Consider the following 16,163-nt stretch of genomic DNA (forward strand, 5'->3'; position numbering starts at 1 on the left):
TCAGCCCTTCCCTCTGAGGAAGCCATGAGCAGTATCCACTCATTGCCCTGCTTGTACAGCTCCTTACTGATTCACTGACTGTTTGACTGGGGAAATTCACTTCGTACTTTTCGCTTCTATCTCCTGACAGTGCCAAGGACCACGTACCACCCTGTGTATCCAACACCTGACTCAAAGACTGACTCCCTGGGTAGCCTGAAGCCAGCCTCCTTACCACGCATATGTGTCCAACTAAGATACTGGCTAATATTGGATATCACCACCCACCACTTTGGAAGTGGTGGGTGGTAATATCCACCTCTGATGTACGCCCTGGACATCAGATGCCATTCAGTGGCCCTATCCTTGCCCTTCTCTAAATCTAATCACTAACCCCATCCCAAACTCTGCTATACCCCAATTCCAAACCCTGCCCTATCCCCACAACCTCTTATTTGTGTGAGTACCTGTGCTTCTGTTTTACCAATTAAAGCCCTGCGGTATGTATAAAATCAATCACTATCATTTGAAAAAAGGGACACAGATGTTCTTACAGGGAAAGTTTAGGATAGATACTAACCTAATTATACTTAAATTAAAACTTTGCATACAAGTCTATGGGCCAAATTACGAGTTTGGCAGTCCGAGAACTGCCAAACTTACTGTGGCAGTCGGACCACCGCACTCCTGGCAGTCGGACTGCCAGCTTGCGACACTGGCAGTCAGACCGTCAGGGGGACCACTGTCAGCGCCAGGATCATGGTTGCCAACAGACAGTCAGAGTTGTGGTTAGCCACGGCAGCACTGAGTTCAGCACCGCCATGCTGATCATGAGCCCCCTTTCCACAAGCCTTTTCATGGTGGGGTTCTGCCATGGAAAGGCTGGTGAAAAGACAGTGCTGGGGGCCACTGGGGGGCCCCACAATGCCCATGCCTGCCCCCCTGCCAGTACCCTTGGAATGTGCACAGAATGCGTACTGTCTGCTCAGTGCGCATTCCGAGGGTGCTATTGTAGACAGCATTGGCCTCAGCTCCCATAAGTGGCCAATGCAAATGTCGTAATATGATGTTTCTGCCGGTCAGCCCAGTAGAAACATCAAAATACGACTTGGGGGGAGGCTGCCTAAATGACAGCATCCTCCTCACCATGGCTTTGGTAGTTGGCTCTTCGACCGCCAAAGTTGTAATTAGGCCCTATGTGTTTACACAGGGCAAATGGAAAACGAAATGCATTTCATATCTCAGAAGGGGATTTCATTTACAAATAACTAACCTACAAAGATGCATACAGCTACAGTATCTAGTACAGAGATGAGCATATGTTCTTTTGTCTTTTTATATTGGTGACCATTGAACAAGTGTGAACAGAAAATCACTTGGTCTACATAGTACACCATAGGGAATATAAGCATCACTTAATAAGATGAAGAAGAACAAGGAACGAAAGCCCACACATGCCTTGAATGAAGGATTCTCCAAATTTATTTCAGGAATTATCTGCTCCCGATTTCTTGTGGTTGGCTACTCTCATTCCTGGATATAGATGACAGTCTGGATGAAATCTAGACATCACAGGATTAATAAAGCATAACGAGCTGTTGAGAATGTGGGAAGCATTGTCTTACTCCACTTTAGATGTTTCTGAAGCTAGGTTCATCCCTGTACTATCTTCCTTTTAACACTTTACTCCTGTGTCTCACAATGATGTACCAGGTGGATTAAACTGATTAACTCAAATTCACAAACCGTAGTCCCTGAACTTCAGCAGCTTATTAGTGCCCCACTGTGTACTAACTGTTCCTTCTGACTTAAAGAAAACTGTAGTTATACCAATTGACTCCCTATTTTAAACGTACCTTGTCTTACCTTAGGGAACTTGATGCACAGTTTTCTAGCAGGCACTTATATGGCTGTCCTTCATGCAACCTCCTACTTGATCCCTCCCAGGCAAGGTTTAAGCGAAATTAGGAAGCAAATATGGTGTAGTTAGCCTTTGTTGATGAGCTTCTTCAACTATGAACTTTTTTTTTTTTTTTTTTTTAAATCTGCTTGCGCCATTTGATATTGTTGGCCACTCCATTTAATCCTGTGGAATAAAGGGAATAGAGTAAGGGCAGCAGCCCTTAGTTTAATTTTCCCCTTTTGTTACTAGACCTCTTGCACCTTTTCTCTCAGATGAGTAAATTTCTGACTTACAGAATCTCACAGTGCCCGCCCTTACGTCTATCACTTATTCGATGTCTACGTCACCCCTTTAACAAAACCTATTCCAAGTTTTGGGCTAAATTACATTACATATATTTGATGGTACACAGATGTTATTTCTGCACATTGATGCTACTAATCCATCTGCTGTCACAGCATTTCGATTTTCCCTAGAAGCCACTCCTTGTTGAATGTACCATAATTTTCGTATGTTAAATGACACGGAGTAGTGTAGTAGGTTCAGTGACAAAGTATCAAAGACACAAATATCGTGTCACAAAAATATTGTGTCAAAATATTGATCACAAAAATATCATTTTCCTATACATATAATAGTAAGTTTAAAAATATCGCAAAAAAATATAGTTTTACATTAATATTCAAAAATATATTCAAAAGTATCGTTTTTTTAAGGTATATATAGTTCAAAATAGTAAATATCAAATATATTAACATGTAACATTAATATAATGTAAATTATATTTAAATAATATAGAAAATATATATAAGTATATATGTAAATATAAACATATTTAAACAAACACACATATATGTATGTATTTATGTACACATATATAATGCCAAATTATTATTAAAATAATGATTATAATTTATATTATAATTTTCTTTTTAAATGTAATAATATAACAAATATATATATTTATATATGTATATATAAATATATAAATATATATATATATCGATATATTACAACACTCGCCTCTCCTCTGCAGAAAAGAACGTCTGAGACGCTCCTGAATTGTGCATATCACCAGTTTATTCATGCCCTAACACGTTTTGACGCCACTGGGCCTTTCTCATGGGTGTAACGCAAGTTCATTTCTCACAGTGAATATATGTTTACAACTAACACAATAGAAGGACTAACTCAGCATGGATGAGTTTGTAAGATTACAATGAGCGCTATATTGAAATGTCACTGAATTAAAGTGTTGCGAGTAATTAACAAGTATGGGACGTGTTACATGAGCACCATCCAAGTGAAGAGAACTGTGTTAAATCTCAAGGGAGTATAAGACTGCATATTAATATTTTTCAATCACATCTTCGCACGGATGAGTTTGTAAGATTACCATGAACGTTATATTGAAATGTTACTGAATTACAGTGTAGCGAGTAAGTAACAAGTATGGGATGTGTTACATATGAGCACCATCCAAGTGAACAGAACCTTGTTAAATCTCTAGGGAGTATAAGACTGCATATTAATATTTTTCAATCAAAGCCCTCGTCGGATACACATCGTGGGAGGGCTTGGTCCAGGTTCCTACGTTCAGACTTGGAAACTTTATTGTGATGGAAATCTTTGTCTGGGACGAAGTCAAAAGTTGAAACCAGCCTCGATGGACCCCTGCTCGGATACACTGCACAGAAAGCCTCAATCAAACTTATATCTTCAAACTTAGAAACTTTTTTGGAGCTTTTCTTCCCCGACGTCGGAGGACCCTCCACAGCATGCCGATTTTATGCTAGGTCGTCAGATTGCCTCTCCACGACCCCCCTGTGAAGTCTTGGAACACTGGGGCTCCGGCTGTCTATGTCCCTCACTGGTAGGTACATATGGCAGGCCCTGGTCTCTATAGGCTGAGCATACAGAACCTACATGACACTCACATTTCATTTACTTCCATGCATAAAAGTACATCATGTGCCAATCCTCTATGTGGGTTGTGGCTTGTGTGGCACTCTGAAGGGCACAGTTATTTCTATACGGTTCGATACAACAGTTTGCTAAGGCCAGATGTGGGCTGAGTGCTCTTGGGCACTATACACATTATTAACAAGATCCTGAGGGACTCAAACAGTATACATACACAGCTCATGCTGTGATCACGTATATCAACACAAAAGGATGATGGGCTGAGTGCTGAACAATGCAAACACTCACCCCCAGTCACAGATCTCGGTTTAATCCATCAATCTTTTGCTCACCATGCCACCCCAGTTTGGTCCCAGCCATATGCAAATCAGTCTTGACCCTGTTACTCATGGGAACAGTCCAGCCCGAACTGCCAAACGAGGTCCTCCCTGGACCGGAAACAAGCATCGTAGGACCGGTTTCAGGGTATCACCCTTCATCAGCCAGGCTAGCTTGAATCCAGTGGCACGATGAGCACTGCACCCACGTCTGACTGATGGATTAAACCCGGATCTGTGACTGGGGGTGAATGTTTGATTTGTTCTACATTCCATCCATCAACTGTTCGTTTTGTATTTGTTGCCCTAAGTGGGAAGGGTATGCCCAGGCGTTGGTCCCGTGCTCAGTATGCCACCAGATTCAAGCTAGCTTGGCTGAAGGGGGGTGATACCCTGAAACCGGTCCCAGGATGCTTGTTTCTGGTCCAGGGAGGACATGGCCTGGCAGTTTGGGCTGGACTGTCCCCATGGGGAACAGGGTCAAGACTGATTTGCATATGGCTGGGCCCACACTGGAAAGGCATGGTGAGCAAAAAAACTGATGGATTAAACCCAGATCTGTGACTGGGGGTGAATGTTTGGTTTGGTCTACATTCCGTCCATCAACTGTTCTTTGTGAATCACATATATGGCATTAGACATTTACAATCATATCTACAGATATGTCATTGTATGGCTGTAAAGTCTCCTTTCCTAGATATATGAATGCAACACAAGTAAGATCTACGACTTATCACACATCGCACAATACAATGTTAATCTGAAAAACGTAGAGTACTTTTCTCCACTACCTGCACAATGCACATCCCACGTATGGTACACAAAATGTGGCAACAATCACCCAGAAAGTCTAACTGGCACACACAGACATATTGTAGCCTATGAGGAAGGAAAGGATGGTGTTGAACAGAATCAAATATGCCTACCTGCTCCTCTGGTGAGCCATAGAGCTGACCATACAAGAGAAGGACCTCCTTAACTGGCCTCTCCAGCTCCTCAGGAGAGAAGGAAGGGACCTTTTCACCTGCTTGGCCTGGCATTACTGCTCCCAGAGGCGGCGACACACAGCAGCTGAAGTGGTGGAGGTGTTGATGGCAGCAGTGTCAGGAATCAAGTGAGTGAATTTGCAAAACGTGGCATACATGTATGCCACGTATGCGATCATCACTGCCGACGGCCACAGCCATTGGCCCTCGTCTGTCACAGGCAAGAATGTTAGCCTATTGCTGTGTCCACCACAGTTGGATCCATTCACTGCTCAGTCAACTTCCACCAGCTGCCATTCCTAATGTCCATTGAAGTAGGTCAGACATTTGCCATTTTGCTGGTTCAAAATACAGGATGGGCCCCTGATAAATGTTTCACAACACCAGTATGTGTGTTTTTGGCATACTCTGAACAGAGTGTTACGTTTTTAGGGCAATTGAGGAGCAGATAGTTGGGTGTTGCCCAAATCCATGTTGTGGACACATGTGTTGACAACCATGGAGGTCACATTTGACCATTGTGTAGTTAACAGCTGTGATGTGTACTGGGTGTAATGTATTTCTAGTCAGTAAAGCTTGGCCTCTTGATTTTGTTGCTATACATCAGGTATGTTGGTGTGGACACAATGAATAATGCTCCAAATCATGTTTTTTCAGAAATAGATACCCTGGGAGTGGGAGGAGGCAAGAACATCCATTGTACCGTCCAGTGCCAGACCCTCAAACCATGGAAGAAAGTTACATCATCAAACAGTACGATCTGAATAGGAATACAATTGTGGATTTATTTTGTTAGTTGGAGCCAGATCTGATGCCTGCAAATACTAATCCGACATGCATACCACACATCGTTCAACTCATGGCAGTATTACACTTCCTGGCCACAGGGCCCTTCCATTATGCAGTGGCCATATGTGGTGGTATGTCCCAACCTAACTTCAGTGTTGTGTTAAGAGATGTGCTATCAGCAATGATGAAACACATTGAAAGCTATATCAGGTTCCCCAGGCGTGAGGGTTTAGCCAATGTGAAGGCTTACTTCTATGGTTTTGCTCGCCTCCCACATGTGGTGGGACCCATTGATGGCACACGTTGCCTTGGTGCCACCGCAGGCCATTAAACAAGTCTATATCAGCAGGAAACACTTCCATTCTATCAACGTGCAAGTTGTCTGCTTGTTGGACCTGTACATCCCAAACATCTGTGCATGGTTCCCAGGTTCAGGCCATGATTCCTTTGTAATGAAGATCAGCACCATACCCCAGCTGAAATCACAGCTAGGAACCAGAGAACTGCAACCAGAGAGGGCCTGGCTGGTTGGTAAATCACACCTGTCCTGATTTTGTGTGTGCAATGACAGGTGCTGCAATCATGAAGTGTGGGACTCATTGTTGCACTTATGTCTCCTTCCTTAACAGGAGAATCAGCATATCCAAACTGATTTTGGCTATTGATGCCTCTGAAGATTCCAACTATGACAGGGAAAGTCCGCTTCATTGAAGCCCATGGAAGAACACAGCAGGCAGTGGAGTGGTATTTTAGGCTCCCGAATGCCAGATTTTGCTGCCTGAACAAAACTAGGGGAGCCCTCCTCTATTCACCCGGGAAAGTGTGTAAAAAAACTGTGGCATGCTGTCTGCTCCATAAAATAGCCCTGCAGAAGAATATCCCTTACATCCCAGAGGAGGGGAGCCTGAGGTGCCACTGGGTGAGAATCCTGAAATGCCAACTGAAGATGATAGTGGTGAAGAAGAAGGAGCTGAGTTGCAACAAGATCTTATCAACAGCTTCTTCTCATGAATTTAAGTATGTTATGAGATGTCATGACTTTGACTGTACAGTGAACTGAATTTGTGCTAATGTAAGGAGTTCATTCTTGGAAATAGTTAAGGAGCTTATGCTCTGGAAAAATTACCCAAAGGGTGTTTGATTAGGTAGCTTTTGACACATCCACATCTTGATTAAGCTGCTTTGTGTGTCAGATTTATTGTAATGTACTGTTCTCCAGATGCTTGCTATGTGACTTGTATCAGATGTATGGTTTAATGCCTATACTCCTCGTTTTGTTCTTTGTTCAGGTACCTTTACCATGGCATCTTCATGTGGGCATTTCAGTGTTGTCTTATTGGCAGGTATGTGACATACCAAGTGGACATGGATTGTTCCTGGGAATGCAGGGCACAGACTTTGGGTGTAGAAGACCTGTGACAAGACCCCTTGCACAGTGATAGGATGGAAGTGCCAAAGACTCCATTGGACTTGTTCCTTGGTGTGTGGTGACCCCGATGCATCATGTGCGTTATCATGCAGTCAGAAAATATGTAGGCCTACTCCAATTTCATCTTATTTTCACTTCACATTGGCTAAACACTCTTTGTGTGAACTGTATGTAGCTTTTGATGTGTTTCACCACTGTAGGCCAACGTGCCTGTGCCACATCACTGACATTTCTTTGTGTCATACCACCAGATGCAGAAGCACTGGATTGTAATGACCCTGTGATCAGAAACAGGTTGTACTGCCATCTTCCTGAGTTATGCATTATAGGGTGTTGGATTACTTTTGTGTGGTAGGCTATATGGCTCCTGCTGTTGACATCAACCACTTTAATGTTTGCATACTCTATAGGACAATGTCTGGTAAATCCCTTCCTTCTATGGTCTGGAAGTCTGTACCCGTAGATTTGAACATTTACCCAGTATGATTCAATAATGTATGATTTGCTATATTTAAGACATAATGTAATACAATGTCTTCTTTGACAAGACACTTGTATGTTTGTGTGGAATGGTTGTACTGCTGAGCTGGACACTTCATGTGTGCAACACATCCCTGCTTGCACAAGTACCTTGGATCATCATTGTATGCTTCATATGGTCTGACATATCTATGTGGCTAAATGTAAAATTTAAGACAGCGGACAATGAGTTTGTGATAGGTGAATTTATTTCAATGCTACTACATACAAAAATATTTGTGACAGAAAGAAACAAAAATATAGAGTGAAGGGATCAGTCATGGTGAATGCAATTATTGGAGTAGATGTCACACCCCTTGAAGCCCAAAGTCCAGAGTATTGTTCCCATTGGAAATGGAACATAGTACAGGATTAGTCCACAGAGTGTATGTATGACACACAAAGAAGGACATTAAGGAAGAGGTTTATTGCTGGCAGTGGTGGATGTCTTCCTATCCACATCTTCTGGGTTCTTTGCTGACACCCCCGCTTGGGGGGAAGAGTGGGGGGGTTGGATCAGCCACTGCAGAGGCAGGGGTGTCTGGGTGGTTGCACCTCCGGCAGAGCCTGTGCCTGCAGCAGATGTACTTGGGTGTGATATCGTTGCCACACAGGAAGGGGTAGACAGTGGGGTGAAAGCCCTGCTCAGGGTAGTGTTGATTTCCCTCAACACCTCTGTTAGGGTGCCCATGTTGTTGTTATTGGCATCCATTATTTCTATCATGACCCTGTGAAGCTGCTTCATTACCCGGAGTTCAGTCAACACATGGCCTATCATGCCTTGGGACTCCTGATAGATCCCCAAGACGTGACTTATGGTGTCCTGGCCGACAGCAGCCCCAGTGGCCTCACTCCGCTGGCCCACAGCAACCCTCCCACGCACCGTAACCCCATGAGTCTGTGCCCTTGGCACAGGGTGCCCTCTCTAACTAGGTCCTGAACCCTCAGTGCCAGTAGTGTTGAGTTGCACCTCAGGATGTAGGACAAGGGGGAACAAGATGGTGGAAACTGCTAGGTACACAGGGTGGGGGTGCGTATCATTGTTTGAGATGTTGATGCAGCGGCGCTGGAAGGTGACATTGTGGCCACAGTGAGACTCACTGTTGCCATCAGACCATGTTGCCCAGATGGGCCAGTACCACAAGTACATTTCCAGTTAGCGTTGTTTTTCATTCAAGCTCTATGCAACTCCCAGCCTCTACTCTTTCACAAGCAACTATTGCATCTGTTTAAATTGGTACAGATTACAACAATATTTAGAAGTTGCAGGTACTTAGCTGATTATGAGTCTCAGCGTGTTGGAATCACGTACTATGGAGGCTACACTTCGAGGGAAAGTTATCATGATATTGTGTCCAGGATAGCACATCGGCGTAATTGGACTACACTACAACTCGCAGAGTGCTCCTTGATGAATTATAAATAGCACAGCATGACTGACAGACTTATTTATGCTTTTTAAAATTCCATTTGAGAATATATAAGGTTGAAACGCGTTGTGGATAAAGAGATGATATAGATGGATGAAAAATGCAATGCATGGAGACTATTGCTAATAAATAAGGATTAACTATTCCCGGGAGTGCAGCTGTATTTTTGTGTGGAAGTATTATTGGGGTTGGTCAATCCCCGCCGTTTGCACCAGCAGTTAGGCGCACTGCCATGTGGCCACCATTGTTGTTATATATATATATATATATATAACAACATGTATGCATGTTATAATATGTATGCATTGAAAATATATATATATATATATATATATATAGATATATATATATATATTTTTTTTCAATGCATACATATTCATTGTTGATGCATTGTACGTTTTATGCCTGACATTGTTTAACTGCTGTGAAAATTTTAGCCTTTACACGTGTTTTGCTGCATTCAAGTTAAATGTTCATGTTCATATCTTTGTGTGCATTTATTTGCTATCTGGGAAGTGCCTTAATAAATTCATTACTCAAAATAGGAGTGCTGCATTCCTTGGCGTCATTTTCTTCTTGGTTTGAAACAAAGCAGAACACACACACTAAACAATTATTGGGTGATACATACCTGTAGACAGACTGCATTTAGGTTTGAGCATACATTTACATGTTAAGACATACCATGAGTCCCAGGATGCTTTTTGATATTGAAAGACTTACAGGCACCATTTCGACTTATGGCATGTCATGGGCCGTGGTAGCTGTGTTGTTGGGTCCAACAATACACATGACAGTGTTACATCTCAGATACTCTGGGTATTGAATGTTCGTGAAGTACATGAACAACACAGTGGCAAAAGCTGAGCTGTGAGCACGCAGGACATTGCAATTTTGTGACAGTTTTTTAAATAACTTTTATTTAACTGGCTTTTCAATTAAAGTTCAGTCAGGTACATCACTCACTTGATATTCTGTACATCACACTACATAATATATGTATATACGTTGCATTTATGTTACACAGGTCAAGTGTAGTTACACCGTCATATGCTAGTACCTTTGAATTGCTGAAATGGTCACCCCTTTACATGTATATCTAATGTATGGAAATGTTCAGTGGTTTTCTATAACTTTCTTAAGTAGTGTGGGGGCGGTGGGCAGGGACGATCGAGTTCTTGCAATCCTTTAGCCAATGTCTATCATAGTGTGCCCAACTGCAGGGTTTCCCCACCTGCTCATGTTTTGCATCGCGCTTCCAGTGGGGATAATCAGGATCTAAGCCAACAACATAACAGAACCAAGAATAATAAAAAAAAATAAAAAAAACAACAATCTGCCCATGGTCCCTAGGTATATATGGTCAGTACGTGTAGTATCATTGAACGTGAACAACTGCACTCAGGGACTGTGTCCGGGGCTGCGTACCGACTGGGTGTGCAAGGGGGAGGGACTACTTACTCCTGTATCATGACTCTTAGGTACCAAGGGCACCACTGAGGTATCTTTCCTACCATCCCTTCTAGAAGCTCATCTCAGAGCTATCCGTATTATTCTCGGAATCGGATTAAACTCCAGTGGCTCTATTCACCCAGCTGTCCATCACTTCAGACCATAGGGGGGGGCCATTGGTCTGCGCCTCATCCCTCAACTTTCCTCTCTCTTCAGGGCACTAACCTCCGCTCTCCCCCATCTCGTGACATCCTGTGTCCATTCCTGGAGGCTAGGACCTTCAGCGCTCTTCCAAGGTATGGGTATTCTGCGTTTGGCCAGTGCCAGTGCTAGATCTACAAATCTATTGCCTACTTTCTTGGTGCGTGGCCGATTAAAGAGTCCCAGGAGGCATATTTCCATTGTGGATTCTAGGTGTCTATGTAGTGTACTGTTAATTTTATGTATAGCCCCCCTCCAAAACTGTTGCAGCTGAGAGCATTCCCATGTCATGTGTCCAAACCCAGCGTCTGATAGACAGCACCGTGGGCAGCCCATTCCAGGCCTTCCATAAATGAGTAAGAGTCGCCATGGGGTGAGGTAGGTCCTATGTGAGTAATTGTATTGTATATATTTCAGTCGGGTGTTTCGGGAGACCAGTGGAGCATATGCAAGGATTCTACCCCACTCCTCGTCTGTGAGGTGCCTACCCAGGTCAGTCTCCCACCGGGCCCGCAGGCCATCCAGTGGGTGCTGTATCGTATTAAATAGTGATTTGTACAACCAGTAGACCAGGTGTGAGCCTCCCCCAATGGAGAACATAGTATGTAACACCTTGTGTGTGGGGGGCTCGCCCATCATCTTTTTCCAGAGGGTTCAGATAGCTCCTGATAGTTCCACATAAGTCAAGAACTGTCCTTGGGGCAAGCCAGTCTGACCGCGAGGTCCTCAAACGGTATCAGCGATCCCTGGTCGTACAGTGCCCCCAGTGTGGTCATTCCCGCAGCCGTCCAACAGCGCAGTCTTCCCTGTGCAAAGCTAACAAGAGGGTCCCTGCAAGGCATTCCCACCAGCAAAATAGCCATGGCATAGGGTACTTCTGTTTGTGTTCTTATAAGGGCTCTCACCCAGTTGGCAAGGGCCGTCTTCAGCAATACTTGTCTCTTAATGCCTTGTACGGCAGGTCAGAGCAATCCTGTCACTAGTCCAGGATCGTTGGGCACCCCTCCATCTATCCCCAGCTCCTCCAGCCCCACTCCATGGAGCCATCTCGCCAGCCACTGTAGCTGGGCAGCCAGGAAGTAGAGCTCAAAGTCAGGGACCCCGAGTCTCCCGGCATCTCTGGGCAGTCTCAGAGTGGTTAATGCCACTCGTTGTCTTCCACCGTCCCATATCAGTTCCCTGAGCAGCGTGTCCAGCGGTCGAAACCATGAGGGGGAGAGGGTGACAGGCAAGTTAACAAAATAGTATAGCAATCTAGGCAGTGCCACCATCTTTATAAGAGACACTCGCGCCATGGTCGGGAGACGCAGGGAGCGCCAGAAGGCAACACTGGACCGCAAGGCTCTAACCGCTGGGGCCAAGTTTCCCTTTCTGAGGTCCCACGTCTCATGGTATATCTGTATCCCCAGGTAGCGGAAAGTATGCGTTGCCCAGGTCACCTCTTCAGGGCATGAGTGCCGTCAGCCCGGCCCCCAAACTAGCAGAAAAACATACGTTATACGCCTGTTGATGCGAAGGCCTGAGCAGGCCCCAAATTCCTCTAACAGCTGAAACACCTGGGGCAGTGTCTCCGGGCCGTCACGGAGGTAAATAAGCAGATCATCTGTATGTAGAGATACTACACGAAAAGCTCCTTACCGATAAATACCCCATTCCTGGGCCTTGCCCCTGAGCCTTGCCGCAAGAGGATTAATGGCAATGGCAAACAACAAGGGGGACAGAGGGCACCCCTGACGGGGTCCTCTGTATATCTCGAGGATATCTACAGGAGATCGTTCTTCCCGTTTTAACCCAGGCTGCTGGCTGCGTGTACAGTAATATGACCCAGGCACCCCAGTTCTCCCCCAGTCCAAATCTCGTCATAGCTGCATCTAGGAATTCCCAACTTATTGTGTCGAAGGCCTTTTCAAAGTCCAGTGACACGATCATTTCTGTAGGGTGTTGGGGGGGTGGGGGTCATCGTGTAATAAGGAGTATAACCGACGTAGATTGTTAGAGGTGCTACGGACAGGGATGAACACATGCTGATCCGGGTGTATGAGGGTATTCATATTCGGTAATAGTCTTGCAGCCAATGTTTTGCTGAGGATCTTAAAGTCTGTATTAAGCATGGACAAGGGTCTAAAGTCCGTGACACGTCAGTCAATCTGTGTGGTCTTGGGCAAAGGGATCACTATGGCCTCCCTAGTAGTGGCCGGCAAGAGCCTAATTTCGAGGGCCTCAGCGTACATCTCTGCCAACCTAGGGGCCAGAACCTCACACCCCAGCCTAAAAAAAGTCCGGAGGTAAGCCATCTGCACCTGGAGTCCTGCCCGTCGCTAGTGTCTTAATGGCCTCCTTAATCTCTCCTACAGAGATTCAGTCCGCTAGCCCCTCCCTAGTTGTGTCAGTCAGTGCTATGCCATATAGAGCGTCCAGAAACCTCTCTCTTGCGGCGTCGGGGTCCACAGGAGTATAGCTATACAGTGATTGATAGTATTCCCTAAATTTGGAGTTGATTTGGGAAGGTGTATAAATTACGATTCCCTCCTCATTCAACAGGCGGGTGATCTGTCCCGCTCCAGCGTCCGGGTGAGTGAGCCACGCCAATAGCCTCCCGGCTTTACCTTCGTCATATTGTATTTTGGTCAGGTAGGTCCTATAGTCATGGCACCTAAGACGTTTCAGCGCTGTGGCATATTTCCCTCGAAGTTCAAGTATCCTGTCCCGTGTGTCTGGCAAACCATCTAAGTCGTTGTTGGCTTTGTGTAAGTAATCTTCTAATTGTGAGATGTCACGCTCAAGGTCACGACGAATACGTATGGACTTCCCCAAGCAATGGCCTCTCACCACCACCTTTAGGGCCTCCCACTCAATGCCCCTACTGGTTGCCGAGCCAGAGTTCAGCGTCAGATAGTCTGATATCTTATTGAGTAATTTTGTGCGGAATACTTCATCTTCTAGTACTGTTAGATTCAGGCGCCACGTCGGGATAGGCTGTCGCTTCTCGGTCATGGCCAAGTGGATCAGCACTGGACTATGGTCTGAGACAGTCCGGCCCAGGAATTCCGAGTATAGCGTCAAGCCCCTAAGGGAAGCCGAGCAGAGCATTCTGTCTATTCTGGTATGCACCCGGTAGAGGTGGGACTAGTAGGAGTAGTCTCTTTCAAGAGGATGCTGGATACGCCAGACATCCACCAGGTTCCAGTGTGCGATCCAGTCCCTCATGCCCTTAGCAACCCTGACCGTAGTTGCCCCCGACAGCGGAGCGGTAGAGCGGTCTAGGTCCGGGTCTAGCACCCCGTTGAAGTCTCCCCCAAGCAATAACAGGGTGTCTGCAAAACGTGCCAGCTGGGCAGATAATTTGTGTAGGAATTGAAGCTGATCCTGGTTTGGGGCATAAATACTCCCCATAACCAGTGGTCTGCCATATAATAGCCCTTCTACTAATACATAGCTACCCTCTTTGTCAATGTCGGTGTGTATGGGCTCAAATGGGACTCCGACTCTCACCAACACCGCTGCCCCCCTTGCATAGGCTGAGTATGTTGTTGCAAACAGTTGCCCCCTCTAACGTCTACGCAATCAGTCCGATTCCATCTGTGTGGGCTGGGATTCCTGCAGCATGGCAATCTGCACCCTCCGCCGCTTCATATAATCCAGTATTTTGTGCCGTTTCGCCATCGAGCCCATACCTCGGACATTCCAGGACAATACTTTAGATAAAGGACGTGATATAGCAGTATCTTTTTAGTGGTCCGTCAGGAGGCTCGTACCCTCCCCTCCCGGGTCTCCGCACTGGCAGTTGCAATAGCATGTCACATTTGTCAGAGGCACCATAGGCAAAAACAAACAGTTTTAACATTTCCCAACTCCCCATCCCAAGAGCAGGTGAGCAACTGACTCCCGCCCCAACTATAGTAACCAATGTACAAACAGTGACTGTCGTCGTCCGGCCGGGGCTTCCGGTGGGCGATGTGGTGGCAAGCATAACACGCAAAACTGAACCATCAGTGCTCCTGCCGGCCCACCATTAATCTGTTGAGGAGCGACAGGGCCGGGAGCTCGCCGACCCCTCAAGCTCAGATGATGTCCCCAGACGTCTGAGGGGTCACATGGGGAGGCCCTCCGCCACGCTGATCCTGGATTCTGTATCTGTAGAGTCTTCTCCGTTCAAGGACTCAGGTTCAGATCTCAGGCCATCTTTGGAGCTTCTCGTCTCCTTCAGGGAGGCCGTTGCCTGCAGTGCGGCCCTCTTTCCCTGGTGTGCCTGTTGGCTCGTAGGTTTCATCACTGGGCGATCTTTCTGAGAGTCACGGGCATGCTGCTTCTTACCTCGGCGGCGAGGCTGCTTGTGTTCCGTCTGAGTGACATCTGTATACCCCTAATGGTAGGCCTCTAACCAGGTCCACACCTCATCAGACTCTTGGAAGAAGTGTGTGTTACCATCCAGTATAACCTTCAACTTAGATGGGAACAGTAACGAATAGCGGAGACCTTCCTCTCGTAAGGCACGTTTCACCTCTAGAAAAGTGGCCCGCCGTGTTTGTACTGCCAATGTGAAGTCCGGGAAGAAGGTGGCACTGCCCCCGTCCACCTGAAAGGGACCTTTCTCGTGAGCCAACTGTAGCAGTAGGTCTCGGTCACAATAGTGTAGAAGTCTCGCTACTATTGGTCTGGGTGATCTTCCCGTCTCCAGTCTACGGCTAGGGACTCGGTGTGCTCTCTCCAGTGCGAAGAAGGGCGTGAGGGGTCGTCCAGCCGTGATAGTACGCAGCCATGTCTCTAGGTAGGCCACTGCATCTGCGCCTTCCACGCCCTCCGGCAGTCCAACGATCCGTATGTTGTTTGCTTCGACTACGCCCTTCGGCATCCTTCTCCCGTCGTTCTAGGACCTGAACTCGTTCGGATGGGCCTGTAACCTGTGCCTGGAGGGCCCTGTGTGCGGGCTGCAGCTCCTCCAGCGAGGTTTCAATAGTTGTTACCCTGTCCACTAACTTGTGGTGATCTGATCGTAAGTGACTCAGTTCAGAGGAGACTTTCCCGATTTCCTGACTGAGGGTTAACTTAGTGTCTTCGATCGCTCCAAGGATTTTATTCAGTGCATCCTGCATCTTACTGGGCACTGCCCCCTACCCCCCGACCGGTTCACTGCTGATCGACGGACGCTCAAATCCCCGCTCCGCTGAGGGTGAACCCTGTATCCTATGCCTAAGTTTCCCCATTGTTCAGTGGGCGCGCGGGGCGACCAAGTGT

General features: G+C 46.1%; 1 protein-coding gene across 3 annotated transcripts in view; it reads left to right on the top strand.

Annotated features, from left to right (window-relative positions):
- Window positions 1-16,163, top strand: part of SPEF2 (sperm flagellar 2) — a 736,330-nt gene that overhangs the window by 140,795 nt on the left and 579,372 nt on the right. Inside the window, exon 11 of one of the 3 annotated variants that reach the window (XM_069220907.1) lies at window positions 5,766-5,834. The exons of the other annotated variants lie outside the window; for them this stretch is intronic. Coding sequence (XP_069077008.1) covers window positions 5,766-5,771 — 6 coding nt within the window. The 3' untranslated portion in view covers window positions 5,772-5,834. Of the gene's footprint in view, window positions 1-5,765; window positions 5,835-16,163 lie in introns of those variants that run through there. 3 annotated transcript variants of the gene reach the window in all.

Source organism: Pleurodeles waltl, chromosome 1_1 (genome assembly GCF_031143425.1).
Source record: "Pleurodeles waltl isolate 20211129_DDA chromosome 1_1, aPleWal1.hap1.20221129, whole genome shotgun sequence".
NCBI classification, from domain to species: domain Eukaryota; kingdom Metazoa; phylum Chordata; class Amphibia; order Caudata; family Salamandridae; genus Pleurodeles; species Pleurodeles waltl.